At 44.0% G+C, this 20526-nt stretch overlaps 1 protein-coding gene across 7 annotated transcripts in view; it reads right to left on the bottom strand.

Moving 5' to 3' along the window:
- The window catches only part of CAMK2B (calcium/calmodulin dependent protein kinase II beta), an 858678-nt gene that overhangs the window by 726969 nt on the left and 111183 nt on the right, over positions 1-20526 (bottom strand). For all 7 annotated transcript variants that reach the window (XM_029604232.1, XM_029604231.1, XM_029604230.1 and 4 more), the window contains exon 3: positions 16361-16420. In XM_029604232.1, the coding sequence (XP_029460092.1) occupies positions 16361-16420 (60 nt within the window). The remainder of the gene's footprint in view (positions 1-16360; positions 16421-20526) is intronic.

The following is a 20526-nucleotide window of genomic DNA, read 5'->3' as shown; positions in this document are numbered from 1 at the left end:
CCTTAGAAAAAATACTATTAACCAGGACCATAACAGAAGGACTAAAATATAAAGCTTGCATAGCCTGCACAAGATTCCCTACAAAACCAAATTGTGTTAAAATCTCAAACATAAAATGCCATTCAACCCTGTCATATGTTTTTTTTTTTAGCAATGAAACTAACCAGAGGGAAGAGATTTGTTTCCATTGACAATATTCCATTGATGCTAATACCCTACGTACGTTAAGCATTGCTTGCCTACCCTTCATAAAACTCACCTGCTCTTTAGCTACAATTTTAGGTACTATCCTGGCCAATCTGTCAGGCATTATCTTAGCCAGCAACTTGATATCAAAATTTAACAATTAAACAATTTAAATCAGACAATTTAACAATTAAATCAGACAAGCAGGTACAGCACGATAGTACATGTACTGGTACATTTAGAGGCTTCTATTTTTCTTGTTTGATAACTAACAAAATGTCTCTTTTTCCTCTCGAACGAATATACAATGTTGTGGGTGCAAAAAGTAGGTACTTTTGCTAGCAAAAATAAGGTTATCTTACAGAATTGGCTAATGACAGATCCACCTTGCTTGACGCAACTACAAAAATCTTTTGACTATATTTGTTGTATGGAAAAATATGTTGAGCAAACTGATGTCTTTCAAAAACAAAAAATGGTTCTTGAAAATTGTGGACTCATATTTGTACTCCTTAACTCGTAGAGCTCACAGCCTAATACTGAATGGTGTGACGAAAGCCCATTCGCATACCTCTGGCACACACTATACTATTCTGAACTGAAATTATTATTGACAATTACAGAGTGGGCTGGGGTAGCGGGAGGATTTGGTTCTGTCATCTCTATCATATCAGAAGGATACCATAGTAATTAAATATTGCCTCATATCATCCCTATCCTTATGTTCAGCTTTATATTTATTTATTTATTTATTTATTTATTTATTTAAGAACTTTTCTATCCCGATATTCGTTTTACAGATAACTTAACATATTACAATAAACAGGGGTGGGGGAGAGGGGGGACGAAGAAAGAACAACAAATTGGATTACAGATAATTTAACATATATAAAAGTATTTTGTGCAATCCTTTACTAGTATTTTTTATTCTCCATGTATCAGATTTCATTGCCATCACTAAGGCCTGGATTCTCTAAGGTCGCAGACCTTAGAGAATCCGGCGGTAACAGGGGGGCGGGGGCGGGGCAAAGCGGGAGGCGGTTCTGCGATAGCCGGCAGTTATTCGGCGCGAAACTGACGGCGATAAGGAATCTTACCTTTCGCCTCCAGCGATGTGTCCACAGTGTCGGCCCCCGGTGCCACCCCGACTCCTCCTCTTCGGGGGCCGACTCTGCCCCAACTCTGCCCCGTGCTGCCGGCTATCGTAGGACTGCCCCCCGCTTCACCCCCCCCACCCCCCGTTACCGACGGATTCTCTGTGACCTTAGAGAATCCAGGCCTAAGTTTGACTGGAACCAAATTTTGTCAAATTTGCCAGTATTTCCTTTAAAAAAATAAAATAGTTTCTAGCCTTTTCTGTGTGTCTGAATCTCTTTTTCCATTCTTTATTTCAGTTTTTTCTTCCTCTTGTTTTACTATTCAGACATTCAGAGGATGGCCACAAAGATGTCTTTACTGAATCTTTAACACTGGATGAGCATGGACTAGTGAAGACAGCACGCTCTTGCTGGGAATTTGTGTTTAAGTCTCCCATGCACTGCATCGGAACATGAATAGTATTTTAAAGGACATCCAATGAAATCTAACAATTGAATCACCTATAAATAGTAATACAGCTGTAATAACAGTTTTCAATAATTGCTAACAGAAACATTTTCCTTCATGTGAATTGATTTTTCACTAATTAAAGCAAAATATATATGAATGCATGGCAGACATGCCACAGAGCTGCTTCAAAATGTTACAAGCCTGGCTGAAGATTTCATGTCAGCCGCCTACAGAAAACCAGGGGTTGGAAAGTATGAATGCATACTGCTCATGCACAGAAATACATGCAAATACACACACACACAGACATATAAGAAAAGGAAAAAATGTACATTTTTCTTATGCATGTGGTTGAAATGGAGATTTAGGAGAGGGTTCGTGCTGAGAGGACTCTCTTCCATAAACTTGGTAATCGAAGTTAACAGTATATTGCTTCATTTTGTTGGAGATATATGATGTCTTTTAATACTGTGAAGGTACTATCTTGGAATGTATGTGGCATAAACTCAGCAATTAAGAGATCCAAGATTTTGACTGCCTTAAATAAGAAAAGAGTAAATGTAGTTTTTCTTCAAGAGACTCATCTAAAGGGTCTGGAGTATCAGAAGTTGAAAAGAGGGTGGGTGAGTTTAGAAACCACAGCATGGTCTGTGGACCCCTAGCCTGAGTTGGGGTTGACGCTATCTGAGAGGGTAAACCCCCACAGGTCCCCAATGTCAGGAGGCGAGGCCGGAGGAAGACAGGGGCCAGCTGGAGCTTCGCCAATATCAGTCCATGTTCCCCGTGGGTTGAGCCTTTGGGTGCCGGCTGGACTTAGGTGGGTCCCTGAGGCGTGGTAAAGGTGCCAGGTCCAGAACTGGAGCGGGACGTGGTTGGAGTCAGAAGGCTGGCAGGCAAGACAACACAGACAGAGTTCAGGAGCCAGCAGCAGGAGGCGGGCACCTGCCTAGTCAGAGGGCAGGCTGGTCAGGGATGGCCAAGAACCCCGATCCCGTCGCAGGGTAAATGAGCAACGTGAGGTCCAGTCCAAAGTTCCGAGGCAGGCGGCAGTCAAGCAGGGTGAGGTCCAGTCCAAAGTTCCAAGGCAGTTGGCAGACGAGCAGAGCAAGGTCAGTCCAAGGTTCAGAGGCAGGCAGCAGACGAGCAGAGTGAGGTCCAGTCCGGAGTTCAGAGTCAAGAGATCCATCAGAAGAGACTCCAGGAAGAAGGGCGCAAGGCTTGGTTCTGGAGCGGGAGTCAGGCACAGGAACATAAGAACATAAGAAATTGCCATGCTGGGTCAGACCAGGCAATTACCCAAACACTAAGAAGATCCCATGCCACTGATGCAATTAATAGCAGTGGCTATTCCCTAAGTAAATTTGATTAATAGCCATTAATAGTACTGGAACAGAAGTCCTTCAAGGTGAAGCGTAGAATCCTGAGAGAAGCAACGCAGAAGACTCTTTGCCAAGCCGTCTGGGTACGGCCCGAGGGAGCCTTATATAACCCCGCGCTGATGATGTCATCCTCCAGGGAGGTCCCAGCTTTCCCGCCAAAGGCCCTTTAAATAGCTGCTGGTGCCGCATGCATGTGCGCCTAGGGGGAACCCCAGGCGGGGCCGGAAGCTGACGGCATCTCATGCGCTGGCGAGGCCGCAGAGACCTCGGCATCAGAGGGTGCAAGCGAAAAGGAATCGGAGAGGTAGGCCATGGCAGCCAACGTCTCAGGCAGGGCCCAGAGGCGTAGCCGAGTGGAAGGAGCCAGTATGGGGGTTCCGCGGGCAGTGAGTGCAACAGTGAGGTTCAATTTGCTTCAGCTAGTTCAAAATTGGCAGATGTTGCCCTACTGATTCATAAAAATATCTTGCTGTTAATTAAGAAAGATATCAGAGATCCGAAAGGTCGCTTTGTAATCTTGTTGGCTGAATTACACTATAAACCGATAATTTTCTGTATGCCTAATAATTATGAGCTCAGTTTTTTTTGAAAAAATCTTTATTTATCTTTGTCTCCATATGGAAGATAGATTGGTCAAAGTGGGGTATTTTAATTGGGCTTGGGACCCTACACTAGACAAATTTAACCCAGCTCCTGGGGATAAGATTCATCGAGATAGAGGAGTTACTTTTTTGGAGAACAGTTTGCAGGTGATTGATGCCTGGAGGATTCTTCACCCATTGGAGAAAGACTTCACACATCTGTCCCGGGCTCATTTTCCAGGATAGACTACTTGTTAGTCTCCAATAATATTTTTTCCTCCATTGCTGATGCAGCTATTGGAGACATCATACTATCTGATCATGCACCGTTCTGGTTAGAATTGGCTAGCGGGTTAGGGGAAGCCCAGAACCAACAATGGAGAGTCCCATATTGTTTGGCAGCTCATCCCACTTTTCATGAGTTTCTCAAAGTGAAATGGAAGGAGTATGTGGAACATAATGGAATACATCTAAACAACCCAATTTTGTTTTGCCAGACTGCTAAGGCAGTTTTGAGGGGAGACATGATATCTTTTGTCACTAAACGGAGACATGATATTGACAAACAATTGTTAAGATTGTAAAAAAAGTTAAATGGAGCTAAGAAGAGACTGGCGAACTCTAATACTAGAGAGAATAGAGAAGAATATTTGACTATACGGTCCCAGTTGAATACATTAGTTCGTCAGCGGGCCAAGAAAAGCGTGGCTTTTTACAAGTATAAATTGTACCAATATAGTAACAAAACAGGGACAATTTTGGCAAATTTGATTAAATGCTGGCTCACGGATGATCACTACTCTAAAGGACAGAGATGGGGGTCAAGCTCGTACTAATAAAGCTATAGCCAATACCTTGGGCGCTTTCTACAAGACATTATATCAGTCCGAGAGCAGCGATATATCTAAGGCTAGGGAATTTTTAAATAATTCTCAGCTTTCGATGCTTACCAATGCCCAGCTTAACCGGTTGAATAGGCCCATTAGTGAAGAAGAGATTAGGTTCTGATGGCTTTAGTAATGAATTTTATAAAACTGTATCTGACCATCTATCGATGTCTCTCTGCAATATGTTTCAAGTTTTATTGGAGAGGGGTGAATACTCTTCAGGCGTTAATATGGCTCATTGTTATCCCCAAGCCAGGTAAAAATGAATCCCTGCCTGCCTCTTATCAACCTATTTCCCTATTAAAGTTTGATCAGAAACTTTTGGCAAAATTGTGGGTGGATAGGAAGGCTATTTTATTACCTTGACTTGTAGCAGGTGAGCAGGTGGGTTTTGTCCGAGGTTGATAGCACTGTCCAACGTGCACCTGGTGATGGCTGCAATGTTGCGCTGTAAACAGCAGAACAAATCCTTTTTGGTCATTAGTTTTGATGCCAAAAAGGCGTTTGATCGAGTGGAATGGGATTATCTGCTTACAGGCCTAGACTTTATGGGTTTTACTGGGCTTTTTCAGAGTTGTTAGATTGCTTTACTCTCACCTGGAGGCCTGTGTTTAGGTTAATAGTACTCATTGAATGAGGAACCCAACAAGGATGTCCCCTAGCACCTCTTTTATTTCTAATCTTTTTGGAACCCTTGTTGTGTACCATTCAGGTGGCTGTAGGCATAAGGGGGCTGCGGATGGGGGAATGTGACTTCAAATATGCAGCTTTCGCTGATGACATCCTGGTTTTTCTCACTCATTCGCTGTACTCTTTACCTTTATTGTTGCAGATAATCCGCAAGTTTGGTATTTTTTCTGGGTTTCGTTTGAACATGGACAAATTGGAAGCTTTATCTTTTCCCTTATTCTTGAAAGACCAATGAGGTCGTGCAGTTCCCTTAAAATGGGCAGATGGTGTCTTTAGATATTTAGGCCTGGAAATGTCTATGGATCCCAACGAGCTTTATAAGTTGAATTTTGCCCGTCTCTTGGATTACACTAAGCAGAAGTTTCATGTTTGGACAGGATTACCGCTTACGTTAGTTGGGCGAATTAACCTTTTCAAAATGGTGATTTTTCCCAAGAAGGCTTTACGTTTTGTAGACATTTCCCATTAGATTAATGACGAGGGATTTAAAATGCCTGGACTCTCTCTACTCTCAAAATTTCTTTGGCAAAACATGAAGCCATTAATTACCTTAGCTGGTTTAAAAAATGACTTGGGCCAAGGGGGTTTAGTGGAATACAATTTCGCCAGTATTTTGCTTATTTTACGTGATTTGCTTTATGGTAAATCAGACCTTATAAATCTTGAGGCAGATAAATCAATAGTAGCACCGTTGGATTTCAAATATATTTTGCATGCTGCTCCCAACAAACTGCCATTGGGTCTTTCTAGATGTGTTCTAGTTTTGCCTGTTTTCTGGGCTTGGAAATGTTTAACGGAGATTTTTCATCACTCCTCTCAGTGTTTGCAATTTATCCCAGCAAGGGGAAATCTGGATTTTGCTCCTGGTAGTCACTCTAAAGATTAAAAAAATTGGGGGGGGGGGGGGGGGGGGGGGGGGGGGAGCTTGTGGTATTACTCTTTTGCAACATGTGCTCAATGATGATGGTGCACTTCTTCCTTTTGCCACCTTAAAAGATCAATATGGACTACAAGACTCAGATTTGTTTTCATACATTCAATTGAAACATTATGTCCTTTCACTGTTAGTACTGGACCTGGCATTTCCATTTTTGGATGCTCTGGAAGAACTCTTCTGCCCTGAGTTTAGCAAGCGCTCTTTATCGAGCCTACGGAAATCCTTATGGAAACGTATGCCCAAAATGGATTTTGGTCTCATAGTTCATAGATGGACTCAGGAAAGTGGCTTCACCATTACAAGGAAAATGGTTCAACTTTGCTTTCAACATCTTAAGGACCTCTCTGGTAACGTGTATCTGCGGGAACTTCAGCATAAGTTTCAACGAAGAGCATACAATTCCCAGGTTTAAGCTTATCAGGCTGGTATAGCAGATGCAGACCTATGTGAAAAGTGCAAAACAGTTGCAGGTACATTGATTCATACCTTCTGGACTTGTTCACTTACCCAACAATTTTGGATGCAAGTGGTGAGATATCTTTCTAGAGTGCTGGGCTGTGAGGTCCCGCAATCGCCAGAGGCTGTTCTTTTTGAGCACTTTCCTCAGTCCTTATTCAAATCCAAAGATGAGGCTTTATCTTCTGGAAGGCTTGTTTGATGGGCAAAAAAGCTATTTTGATGATCTGGAGGGATGTTGGAGGCTCCTCCTACTGGCAGTGGCACAATTTTCTGCATGATCTTTTGCAAATGGAATGCAGAGTTTCAATGGTGACCTTTAAGCATCTGCGGCATTTTCTTATGACCTGGGAAGGGTAACTTCAATCTATCTCCTAGAGCAAGGAGTTTAGTTGTGAACAGTTTTAATTGATTTTTTTTCTTCTCTTTTTCCTTTTTCTTTTTAACTGGATTTTATTGTCATCTTCTTAACAATACTGTTAACATACTCAGGGGTTAGTTGGGGGGGGGGGGGGGCTTTCAGCATGGTTGTTGGGATTATTCTTGTCTGTTCTTTCATTATCTTCTTGCTTGTGAAATGTATTAGAGCCAAATGTACTTTGTGGACCAGTATACTTCAATTCTTTTATGTTTACTCTGTTCTGTAGGGGGTGTTCCAAGGTATAAGGACCTTTTGTTTGATATTTTTGTCTTGTTGGACTGTTGTTGGAGATTCTTATTGATAATGCTTCTACGGCAGGGGGAAATGTAGAATATAGGATTTGCATTCAGACAACCACCAACAAGGACTGAACGTCACAATCTGGGTAAACAAAGAAGCGTGGGGGTAGCTTGCTTATTACAGCGGTTACTACCCTAAACCAGTTAAGCCTGATATCACTTTGAATGCATATACAGAGTCGCTCTCTGCTTCTACGGCAGAGGGAAATGTGGAAAATAGGTTTTACATTCAGACAACATCCAACAAGGCATTGATCTGTGCAGTCTGGGAAACCAAGCATCTCTCTGCATCAATGACAGGGGATGGCAGGAAATTTGAATCAAACCGTTACCAACAAGGGCCCTGAACTTGGTGGTCGATGAAACAGATAAGTATGGGAAAATAATGAAACAGATAATTATGGGAAAATAAGTGTGGGAGCTTGCTGGGCAGACTGGATGGGCCGATTGGTCTTTTCTGCAGTCATTTCTATGTTTCTATGTAATAATAAAAATAGGTTTGACATAAAAACATAGTTAAGCACCAGCAAATAGTCTAACAAATTCCTAAGAGTTGAAGGGAAGCATTCCATAAAAAAAAAAGGAGTTACTCCTGGAAAACAACATGCCGTAGTTGTAGTCTTGGTAATAATCTTAGTTGATAAAATTTCTAGCCTGAGATGAGAATAAGAACTCCAGCCCTGCTTGGAATATGTCGCTTGATCTTATCAAATAGCTAAGAAAGACCGAGCCCAGCCAGGGCATGAAAGCCAAGTATGAACATTTTAAAATGAATTCAGAGAAATAGAGGTGGCCAATGTAATGCAAACAATGAAGGAGTTACCCTCTCTGAATGATGTCTATAGATGATTGTTCTAGCCACCATGTTCTGCAGCACTTGTAAGCATTTGAATAATTTTTGTGGGAGCCCAACATATATAGCATTACAATAGTCTAGTTGGGATAAGACCATTGCATAACTGTCCTTACATTTTGGTCTTGCAAAAATGGGAGGATCTGTTCAACTAGACATAAAGAAAAAAAACCACTATTTTAATAATGGCCTGAACCTGCTTCTCCAGTCAATTGGGAATCCAAGATAATTCCCAAACGTTTCACTTGGTCAGCTAGCTCGATAGTTTATGACCCAATCTTGATCTTGGCAAATTGGTCTGGAAAGTGGAAATCTCCTGACACTGCCGTGGCAGCACCGGCACCCTGACCCCTGAATAAGGCACATTGGGGCCCCGAGCAATTGCTCACTCACCCTTCCCTCCCAACTGCCCAGAGCCCATCTTTGAACTAAGGGAGGGGCTTAGGGGCATGGGGCCCAGAGAGGGTCACATTAATGTGGCCTTCATAAAGCCGTTGCCTTCAGCTGCTGAGGTGTAGTTAAATCTTGCAGTGCTAGGGTGATTGTGTTTAGCTTCAAAGGCTTGGACCCGTACAAAATGCAAGATTGCAATTTTCAGTTTTCTCACGGAGAAGCCCCTTCCCCCGTGGAATCACTGCCCCCCCCCCCCCCCTGTCAGCACAACACAGAATTCAGCTCCGATGCCGGCCCAGCCCAGGAAAAGATTCTGCTATTGCCTCCCCCCCCTCCCCCATCCCATCCCTAGCCCAGGCAAAGAGTCTGCTGCTGCCTCAGCCACTCCCCTCGCTGGTCCAGGAAAAGACCGCGCTGCAGTCTCAGCACCACCTCTCCCTGGCCTGAAAGACGATTCTGCTGCTGCTGCATTCAAATAACAAAATAGCTGACAGGTAAAACTGAGAGAGACTTAAAATATAAACCCCTAAGAAACCATATATATATATATATATATAAACAGAAAAAGAAAAACATAGGAATAAAACCCAGAGATTAAGAAACAGAGCCAAGAAATAAGCAACACAATATTTCAAAGAAGCTTATCCTAATATTGCTGCTGTTGTTTTCCATCCCCCCCCCCCCCCGGGGTATTGCAAGAGTCTTGGGGGTCATAGGGAACAGATGCAAGCTACCAAGTTTCTCAGGGGCAGTGGAAGTGTCTGGGGCCCTTACTAAGAGACCCATGAACCATATTAACGTTCTCCCCAGGGTCCAGATATTTGCTTCACACTCATAAAAAGATGGGAGAGAGCAGGAAAGGGAGAACATTATTCAATAAATAACAGATTAGCAAAGACAGGAGGAGGAATCCTGGATTTACTGCTACTGCCTTTATTCCTCTAAGAACAGCAGGACCGCAAGTCCAGTGGTGCACCGGGGTGTAAGCTTTTGAGGGGCAACACCAGCACCTGCTCAGCCTGTCCCCAGTGGCAACGCGTCATTTGCTAGCCCTTGGGGGGGAGAGATGGGGGTTGATCCTCCATCTTCCCCCATTTGCTCTGAACATGTCTCAGACCTTAACAAATAAGCGAGACTGGAGTGCAGACACTGCTCACTCTGCATGCCAATGGGAGATTAAAGATTCCAGGCCTGCCGCCTCCATCCTGCCTCACTGATGGGATCGCATGTCCCTGTGGAAGCGCAGGGCCATGGGGGTCACAGACAGCAAACCAGCTCTGGTGTACTCCGTGCATACTGATGGGGAGAGACAGAGGTGGCTGCAAGATTGCACGCCAAAAAAAAAAAAAGGATGTCCACAAACACTAGATACACACAGGGACAATTATACGCATTCAGTTGTTATACACTCACATACACAGATGTGCACACTTATACTGCAACAGAGTCCGAATGAAAACCTGTACAAAACAGCCTGTATACAGGCTACATGGCCGCACTGCAAACACACACACACACACGTGCGCGCGCTCACCTTGAGCAGCATGCACATACGTCCTGCACACATACCATAAGCTCCAAACATTCACACAGCAATGCGTTCATTCAGCAACAGCGAAGGCAGGAGTTGTATTCATCAAGTCTGTTCTGTCTGCAGAGTGAGTATGAGATTTAGGGTGGAGCGACCATAATATATACTTAGGGACCTTCATTTTCATTTTTTATTGTTCTTTAATTTTCTTAGGTTTTTAATCAGGGTTTGTGGTGACAAGAACAAAAACAGAAGAAAATCAGTTGAAAAAAAATGACTCATTATTTTCCCGGGTAAATATCGAGTTTATTTTAGTGGAGAGAAGCCAGGACCATAAAACAATATTAAGCAGATTCTCCCAGCCACCTACTCAGCAGCATCCCCATCTCTACCCCACCCTCTGCCTAGCAGGACCCTCTCTCCCCCCACCCCCTCCCTGCCGAGAATCTCCCTCCCCCTTCATCCTTACTGGTGGTGGTTCCAGGCTCTTCCTCTCTCCTTCGGCGGCAGCTTTCTGAGGCTCTGGCGCTCTGCAGTACTGCATTTCTGCTTTTCTGCAGGGCCAGGGAGCTTGCCAGGAAGTGCTTCTGGTGGACAGGGCCTGCTTCAAATGCATTTATGGCACCAGACAGCAGGTACTTTGGTTGCTTGGGGGGTGAGGAGCCGAGACTTGAAACAGCATGGGTGACACTGAAGGTCTGAGCGCTTTCACTGGTGGGGATGGGACGTGAAACACAACATGCGCTGTGGCCCTCACTGGAGGCCTTGGAATGCTGGAACAGCTTTATAATCAACTTAAAACTATGGTGAAAATCAGTTTAAACAGACTGCCATCTTTGGAAAAATCTGGGTATTTAAGGGGTAAAAAATCCATTTAAACTGAAAATGAAGGACCTAAATTAAAAGGAGGAATAAGTTTTACACAGTGCTATAAGTTAAAATAACAAGCTGGAAACCAGGAGATCTGAGTTCAGGTCCTGCTTCTACTGCTGACCCTTTCTCTGACCTTGGACAAGTTACTTTAAATGACAATAGAGATTATCAGCTCCTCAGGGCACAGATTCCTTGTACCTGCATGCAATTCTTTGATGGCATCCTGGTTAAGGGCACCACAGAAATGCTGAACAAGAACAAATGGATTGAGATTTTTATTATGAAAGCACTTTGATACAATACAATAGCCCAAAGGCCATAATAATAAGGAGAGTCAGTGTAAGAGGTTAGCATGAAGATGTATTAGGACTCCTGGGCAGGTATTAAAGCTGAAAGATTGGAGTTAAGGGAAATACTGGTGGTACAATTTTTCACAGAGTGTGAAGTAATCTGCAAGAAATAGCATTAGGGACCATCATAGTGTCATGCAACTACTACTAAACATGTGTATGGCACTAGGCATATCCATTTCTTATCCTGTTATACATTCTACTTAGCCAGCTCGGTGGCTCAGTGGCAAGTACTGCATGCTGGGCCCAGTTCCCAGCTCAGGTCTTCCATTCCCCAGGCAGCACTCACAGCCTCTGGTGGGGGAAGGGAGTCATGGTCACTGCGCAACAGCGACACCTACTGTCCAGGTTTATGGTCCATTACTGCAAGGCTCCTGAAGGAGCCCTGGTGCATGGTCTTCAATTGTCATTGGAACGGCTGGGCTAAAGAAAGTTGGGAGGGCGTTTAAAATAGGGAGGAAATCTCCAGGTAGTTGTGAATTAAGGCTCATAGGGCCACGTCCAGCTCTGGGAAGCCCAAAGGAGCAGGAGGAAAACTGCCAGGTCAAAAATGCCCCACAGTCTGCTTATATAAGAATATATTTTACACAGTCCCGGGATGTTCCTCCTTTCAAAGCCTGTTACAACATTTTTTTATCTCATCTCAGGAGAGGACAAAATCCACTAAGTAACATGAAACCAAGCCCCCTCCGACCCTCACGCCCTCTCTGCCGCTTAGCACCATTCACTCTCTGCTCTTAGAGAGGATTACAGGCAGCAGCAGGTTTAATGACACTTACCGCCTTCAGCCAGCTGTGCCAGGGGAGTTTCAAGCAGCTGCTCCACAGCCTCCCTGTGCATCAAACTAACGTGACCCTCTCTCAAGCCCCAGGCATTTTAGCAGCATTTCCCTAACCCATGGGGGCACATTGATGGACCGGCAGCCATGCTAAGAGGAGGGGAGGGGGCACATTTGTTAGTGCTGCTACATCATAGAGAGTCAAAATACAGTGGCACCAACAAACAGGAATAACAACTGGCTCCATGTCATCTGTTTGGTCGAGCCAGTCCTGGTTTTACCCCAGCGCATCAATGGACTTGTGGTTTTTAACTTTGCTAAGAAGAGTTAGACCACAAGTCCAGATCTGCGAGGGCAATGGGGTAAAACCAGGACTGGTTCATGACTGGGAACTTGTTGAAACTTTTATCTTTATTACATTTTCTTACTAACGGTGTCTGCCACTCCAGCTTGTCCAGTTGACTCGGGGAACTAAACTGGCCAATGGACTGCCACTTTAGCACATCCATCCTCCCATCCACCGCCACAGTGTGCAAAGGCCTGACCGGGCCCAGTGAAAAGGGATCCAAACAGGATCCACCTCACCGCAGCAGACAGCACCATAGCTAGTATTGTAAGGCCAACCCGTAGTATTATAGAGTTATGAGGTTGGTCCAAAGGATATCTTTATATCTCTGTTATTTGCTAGATGTGATATTTCAGATCGAACACCGGTATAAAAAAACCCAAATATATAAATAAATAAAATAAATAAAATGTTTGTCCTTTTCACTGTACTTTTTTTTTTTTTTTAGCATTCCTTAAAGATGCCAAAATAGCACCAATAAAACCTGGAATCCATTTAAGCACAGTTATAGCTTGGACAGCAGCGGTGAAAACTTCACATGCACACACACACACAAACACACACTTCTACAACACCGAACAGGTACAGAACTTCCTTCTCATTCTGTAAGGGGATTTCCATTATAACATAGGAAATGTCGGCAGATACAGACCAAAATAGTACATCCAGTCTGCCCAGCGAGGTGTTCAGGGTTTTAACTTCCACCCTGTGCAGGTTAGCCTAAGGGTAAAGAGGATCCATTTAAGCTGTTAAAGTAGCTGCTGACCAGCCCTTCTCCTCCCACTTTAATGTATTCATTCCTTCTTGTGGTGCACAAGAGTGGACTGCCCCGACCTACCACCATCATGACTGAACTTGATCAAACTTCAATGTAAAGAGCCAGATAGCTAAGCCAGTGTTTCCCAGCTCTCTCCCGAAGGCACACCTAGCCAGTCAGATTTTCAGGATTGTCACAATGAATATGCATGAGATAGGTTTGCAAACCTTGGGTCTCCATATATGCAAATATATCTCATGCATATTCAACATGGATATCCTGAAAACCTGATTGGTTAGGTGTGGAGAGGGTTGTAAACACTGAGCTCAACCATTCATTAGCTGAGAGAGATGCCCAGATGGATCCCTTGAATGCACCACTTCACCAACAGTTACAAAACCACATAAAACTCAGTCTAATCCACCACTTTTCCTAACAATAATAAAGAGAAAAGTTGCCTCACACCTGCATCGCTAGTATAGAAATTGAGCTCCGCCCCCTCCCTCTCTGTACTCTCTAGCTCTGCCCCACTCCCTACTTTTGTATGGAAATTGAGCTCCGCCCTGCTCTCTCCAGCTCCGCCTCCCTCTCACTCTGTATTGTCCAATCCACTGTTTACTACCATATATGGAAATTGAGCTCCGTTCCTCTCTCTGGCTGTATTCTTCAGCTCTGCCCCTCTCGCTCTCTAAATTGTTCAAGCCCCTCTCTATTACCTTACAGTACCCCTGAGATCAGCCTGCAATTTCTACTACCACACATCTCAATTATGCACTTCCTACACATCCCAGTATTTCCCTATCCTTGGATGGGCTTTTACTACTAGTGAGAGGATACTATATATCCCTAATAAAATCTTTTACAACTGTTTATTAATGCCTATTTCAACGGTTTTATGAAATAATAATAAAAAACAAAAAAATAAACAACTTACTTGTAGGATTTTGGTTCCTATCACTTTTAATTTTGAATCCATGGTGTAATTTTTCACCAATTACCACAGGTTAACCCTGTTCTTTATTCCTCTCCTCTAGCCACTAGGGATCCTCTATGTTTATCTCACTCCCTTTTGAATTCCGTCACCATTCTTGTCCTCATCACCTCTTCCTGAAGGGCATTTCAGCCAATCCCTGACCTCTCTGCTGAGACTGCCAATACAGCCAGACCTCTGCAGGCTCAAACCATGCAACTCTCACCAACATGTTGTCATCCAGGAGTCAGATTATTTTCCTTGGATGTCAACGCTGCCTCTCTCCTTAGCACCGAGTCATGAAGGGAATGTAGACACCCAGGCTTAGTTTACAAATACCAGGCTGGTCCTGCAAGGTCAGAGCCTGCATTTAATTAGTGTCAACCCTGGGGATAATGAGCATCCTCTCAACTATAAAAAATATTTAGCACCCTCGAGAAGGAAAACTTTAACTAAATAAGGCCTAGATTTACCAATGTCGCAGGGCTCTCTGAATCACACGCTAACGGAGGGCCTGCGAAAGCCGGCAGTGATCGCACCTCTGTGGTGTGATCGCTGCCGGCTTTCGCACCCAATAGCGCCATCATAAAAGGTGGTGCTATTGGGCACGAAATGGGCAACGAAAAGGTTTCTTACCTTTTTGCTGTCCGTGATGTGCTCGCGGCGTCTGCCCCGACTCCTCCTCTTCCGGGGCAGACGCCGCCCCGACTCCGCCCCTTTTTGCTATCGCGTGTGAAACGTCCCTTTTCGCGTGCGCTACCTTTAGTAAATAACCTCCTAAGATTGTTTTATCTGAGATACTGGCAATGAGAAAGGAAATTGCTCTATTATATGTTATTAAGCCTCTTTTACAGGGCTCCTTTAACCCTATCATTCTGCAGATGGAGGCTTATAACCTTCTCCTAAGGATACCAATCACTGTACCAACCAATGGAAGGACATCTTAGGTAGCCCAGAAGTCAAGAGTAAGCTTGGTGGGACTTGCCCAGTCTCCCAAAGGTAATTAGGAGCCAGAGAGCAAGGATTTTAAACTTGGGTATGGAATCTATTCACTTCCTAGCATTTAAATAGGACATTATAAATTCATGTTTATCCAGCTGCCAAGAGGCTAGGTAAGGTAGGAGGAAGGACAGATAGGGGGATATGATTGAGGCTTACCTGAGGAACTCACTCAGGTATCCGCGGGATGACAGAGACACATATTCTGGCCTTGTGCCTGCCACAGAGCTGGCAATGACACCTGCACATATGGTGGTTACTGACCAATAGCATCAGGGCTTCTTTGGCCTTGGCCAATGGCCTCACAAAGGAGGTTTTGATGTGACAGCTGACTGTAAACCTCCCCTCTGCCCAGAAGAATGTTCAAACACTTAACTTTCAAAATTAATTGAATGTAATATATATGGGACAGGAAGCTTAGCACTCAGGAAAGATTTTGTGTGCACTTTATGTACTGTTTGTTCCATTTTCACTATAAAAAAGCCACTTCAACAATGATGGAGAGATTTTCAAAATACTAGTGTGAAAACAGCTAAACTTACCATAGGATTCCCCTTTCACTGCATGACGCTTCCCATAGAATCCTTGTCACTGTATAGCACTTCCCAGGGTCTCCTCATCCCTGCATGGCACTTCCTGTAAAATTCCCTTTTACCCTTGTGGCACCTTCCAGAGAAGGCTCATTTGCATATTTTGGTTCTATAATAAATTTGTACAAGATTGGACATTTGGTTGCTTATTGTGTACTGTTGCTCTGTGTGGCACTTCCCATGGAATCCCCTTGTCACCATGGCCAGATCTAGGCATAGGCAACATAGGCAAGTGCCTAGTGTGCCAAATTCCCTCTCTCCCCGCATGGCATGTCCCATAGAGTTATCCTACATGGATTTTCCCGTCCCTGTCTCTGTGGAGCACTTCCTATGGGATGCCCCATGTCACCACAAGGCATATCATTAAGTAGATCATGTTTTCAATTCAAGATATAAAGAGTCATCCAAAATCCCAAGTAGTCTGCGACACTTCATTGCTCATTAACCTCTAGGATCTCGGCAGGTCCCTGACATAGGTGATGGAAGCAGGGAAAGCTAAAGTTAAGAATCTCTCTCTTGTCCCACCCAATGCTCACCAATGTTGGAATGCTTCAGCAGACGGCAGATCCGGGCTTCTCGCTCCAATTTCTGATGGTCTAGGGAGGAAAAAATTAGAAAAACCTTTTTAGAGTTTAGTAAAAGTACAAATCAGAGAGATGTAGAATTAATAACTGTGGCTCTGCACAATCAGTGGACTGAAAGGAATTGTTTCACAATATTTTTTTTCAACACTCTGTATCCCAGAGCAGTTTGCAAGCTTTTCCTACAGCTGTATATCAGAGTGCTTTGCTGCTGCATCTGTATTGATTACCCGTACATTATTCTGGCTGCTATGTTAATCCACCTGAATGCACAGAAATAAAAGTTAAATAAAAACAAAAAGTATAAATATCAGGCGATACCTTTTTATTGAACTAACAATACATTTCTTGGCTAGCTTTCAGAAGCTAATACTCTCTTCTTCAGGTCAAAATTCAAAATATCCATATGAGGGTAGGTGAAAGGAAGGGATGATTATGGAAATCAGAAGAAGATAAAGAGAGTCAGTGGTAGTGGGATTCCCACTGCATCTCCAAACTGCCCAGCTCTGGACTCTGTCCCTGAAAAGGGCACAGCAGTACAGTGAGGCACCACATAAGCAGGGACTGACATTTCGTTTTCTGTTCCTTTGGACCTTCATTCACAGCTACCTGAAGCTTGTTTCCAGTTGTTAACTGCCCTCTGACATAGCTTAGCCATTGCAGGGATGGCTCTTAGCCAGGAACGGCAGTCCATAGCCCCCTCAGCATGTGTGCCCAGAGGCTGCTCCTAGGGGTTGCCATTGTGCAGGGGGGGGTGGGACTCGTCCCCTGAGGGCTGTGAATGCTGCCTGCAGGCCAGGGGAGCTGGGTTTAGGAATCGCACCTGGGTCTCTGCTGCTGCTATTGGGCCATCACGCGATGAGAATTAATCTCTCAGTTGATGACATCCAACGGAATTTTTGCTCTTTATTAGCCAAGTGGCATTAAAGCAGAACAAAGTTCAGATAATACAGATTTTTAGATCATGGTGCTGCCAGGTAGTGCTACCCATTATAAACTGAGCAGACGTTAATTATAAGAACATAAGAACATGTCATACTGGGTCAGACCAAGGGTCCATCAAGCCCAGCATCCTGTTTCCAACAGTGGCCAATCCAGGCCATAAGAACCTGGCAAGTACCCAAAAACTAAATCTATTCCATGTTACTGTTGCTAGTAATAGCGGTGGTTATTAAAACATATTGTTCAAATTACATGTCTTCTATTTGAAAGTTGCCTGCTTTCTCACCAGGCTGTGATACCTTTTGGGGGCAATTTTCAAAACAAAATTAATAGTTGCAAATTCTGTGGGTCTTTTTATCTACGGACTCTGCCTAGGGGAAAAAATGTAACTGTCCAGATTTGCATCTGATTTTTCTGTGGATACTTTTTCCCTAACAAACCCCCCCCCCCCCCCAACATGCCTAGTTTTGAAAAATGCAAGCCTGCGTGCATGGCTGCCTGCCTCACCCACCTCCTTCTCCCGCACCTTGTGGACCCTGACCTGTACTTTTCCTTGCAGGAAGGCTGGGCAGTTTTCAGTCAGCCAATTTTACCAGGGTAAATGACACTTGAAAATTGCCTTTGCTGTTGGGACTGACATGAACATAGACGTGCTGCCTGAGTTTTCAAGAATACAGAGGCCCCTACTTTGAATGTGGCATTAGCTTATTTGGAGGGGAGGATGGAAAGGGGGCGCTGGTATTATGTTTTGCACATACAGGCCTTTATTTTCAAAAGCAATGCCAATTATAGTGGGGTCACTGGGGTCCTGGATCCCCTATCCTTTTTGATGACCCCCTTACCTAGTGGCTTTAGAAACTACAGGGAATACAGCCATGATTTGCATACACCCCCCAAGAAAGGCATAGCCAACGGTGAGCCTCGGCTGGGGGAGAGAGGGGGGCTATGCCCCTTCACTTTTGACATAGGTCCCTATCCCTAGCAGCAGGGTCATGACCCATCTGAGTCAGCCCCTTAAAGGTACAGCAGTTAGAGGGCCTGGAGGCAGTCCATGATCCCCTTTAAGGGGGCTAACTTGAATGGGAAACACTTCTGCCCTTGGGCTAGACATGTAAACGTTTGTGGTCATCAAAGTCTTTGTTTAATGTTGGCAAGTAATTATTTAGCACGTGCACACACACAGACACACACACACCCCCCACCCCTTCAAAGTTCAGGAATGCCTGGGCTGGGTAGAAACCTATTTACATTATGTAATTTTCTTGATTCCCGAATTGCCTTAAATAATGTTACTTGAACTTCCCACGGGTTATAGAGGTATATATTGACCTACCTTCTTTCTTTTTCTTTATTATTGTAATTTCTTGCTTGCCTAGAATTAGGAATTATGGATCTCCCCATTACCTTATAAATGGATGTATAATCATAAATATGTTTAATTTCCACATGTAATATGATTTCTAAATAAGGATGTTAATTACCTAATGATTAGGATTATACGAATTATTATATTGGTCTGTATATCTTCTTTTTTGAATTACTGGTGTTGTTAATGAAGATTGAAAATCAATAAAAATGATAAATTTAAAAAAAAAAAGAAACCTATTTACATACTTGCTCTTTAGCAGCCTGAGAGCAGTGGCGTAGCCTCAGGTGAGCCTGGGTGAGCCATGGCCCACCCACTTTGGGCTCAGGCCCACCCAATCAGCATTGCCCGGTGGCCCAAGAACAGAGACCCTGTCACAGGGCTGCAGCGGACACGACAGGCGACAGGCGGAAGAGGTCTGCGAGTCCACTGGTGGACCCCATCCTGAGTCCACCAATGGATCCGTCCCATCGTGGCCACGAGAAGAGGCCTGTGAGGCTGCCGGTGGACCCCATTCCACCATGGCTGAGGCCTGCGATGCCGGCAGTGTACCCCATCACACTGGCTGCCGAGGAGAGGAGGAGGCCCGCGACACTGCCGAGAAGAGGAGTAGGATCGAGAGGCTGGCAGTCAAAGAAAAAATAAAAAAAACCTCACTGGAAAGCTCCTCCACATATGCTGGCCCTGTACATTCAAAACCCGTGTGGCCAGTAAGTGCTCTATGCTGATCCTGTGCATCGCAAAATCATTTTCACATTCACACACTCCCCATTCATACACTCCCCTAGGGAGGAGTGTGTGTGAATGGTAGCCTGCTGCTGTGTGTGTGTGTGTGTGTGGGGGGGGGGGTGAATGTGAATGGTAGCCTGCCTGGGTATGTGTGTGTGTGTGTGTGTGTGTGTGTGAATGTGAGCCTGCCTAGGGAATTGGGGAGTGCGTGAATGGGAGCCTGCCTGCGGGGCTAGGGTGGTATGAATGGGATCCTGCCTGGGTGGAATGTGAATAAGAGCCTACTTGAGGGTGTGTGTGTGTGTGTGTGTGTGTGCGAGAGAGAGAGAGCATGTGGGAGTGAGAACTTGTGTGTGAAGAAGTGGGAGCCTGCATGTGAAAGAGAGAGCATGTAAGAATGGGAGCCTGTGTGTTTGTGTGAGAGTGGTAGCCTGCATATGAGAGCCTACATGTAAGAAAGCATGTGAGAGTGAGAGCCCATGTGTTGTATTTGTTGGAATGGGAACATGTGAGAATGAGAGCCTATGTGTGTGTGTGTGTGTGAGTGATAATCTGTGTGTATGTGAGAGAGCATGGAAGAGTGAGATCCTGTATGAGAGAAAGTGTGTGTGTGTGTGAAAGAACATGTGAGAGAGTCTCTGTGTGTCTGCATGAAGGAGGAAGGAAAAAAGAGAGACAGAATAAAAGAGACCCTGAAAAAGAAACAAGGAAAAGACAGACAAGGGGGAAAAAGAGACTGAGACCAACTGATTAGAAAAATAAGATCAGACAACAAAAGTAAAAAATATATATATCTGAGGTGACACTAGAATTTGAATTTTTTTTTTTTTGCATGTTCTAGTTCTGTTCTGCACCTGTTGAAAATATTTTTATGATGATTATTGCTGTTTTATTGTACTTTTATGCATTTTTGGAAAGAAGATTCATAAAAAATATATTGATATTTGTTTTATTATGTGATTGGATCTGATGTATCTGAAGTGTTCTTTTGTTTACTTTTTACCAGATATTGTGTCTTTATAAACTGCAATAAATGTAAAATAAATGAATATAGATTAATAAGGTATTTTTAATGTTGGTAAAT

Source organism: Rhinatrema bivittatum, chromosome 5 (genome assembly GCF_901001135.1).
Source record: "Rhinatrema bivittatum chromosome 5, aRhiBiv1.1, whole genome shotgun sequence".
In the NCBI taxonomy this organism is placed as follows: domain Eukaryota; kingdom Metazoa; phylum Chordata; class Amphibia; order Gymnophiona; family Rhinatrematidae; genus Rhinatrema; species Rhinatrema bivittatum.
The sequence above is the reverse complement of the archived record's forward strand: the minus strand, read 5'-3'. Positions and strand labels throughout refer to the sequence as shown.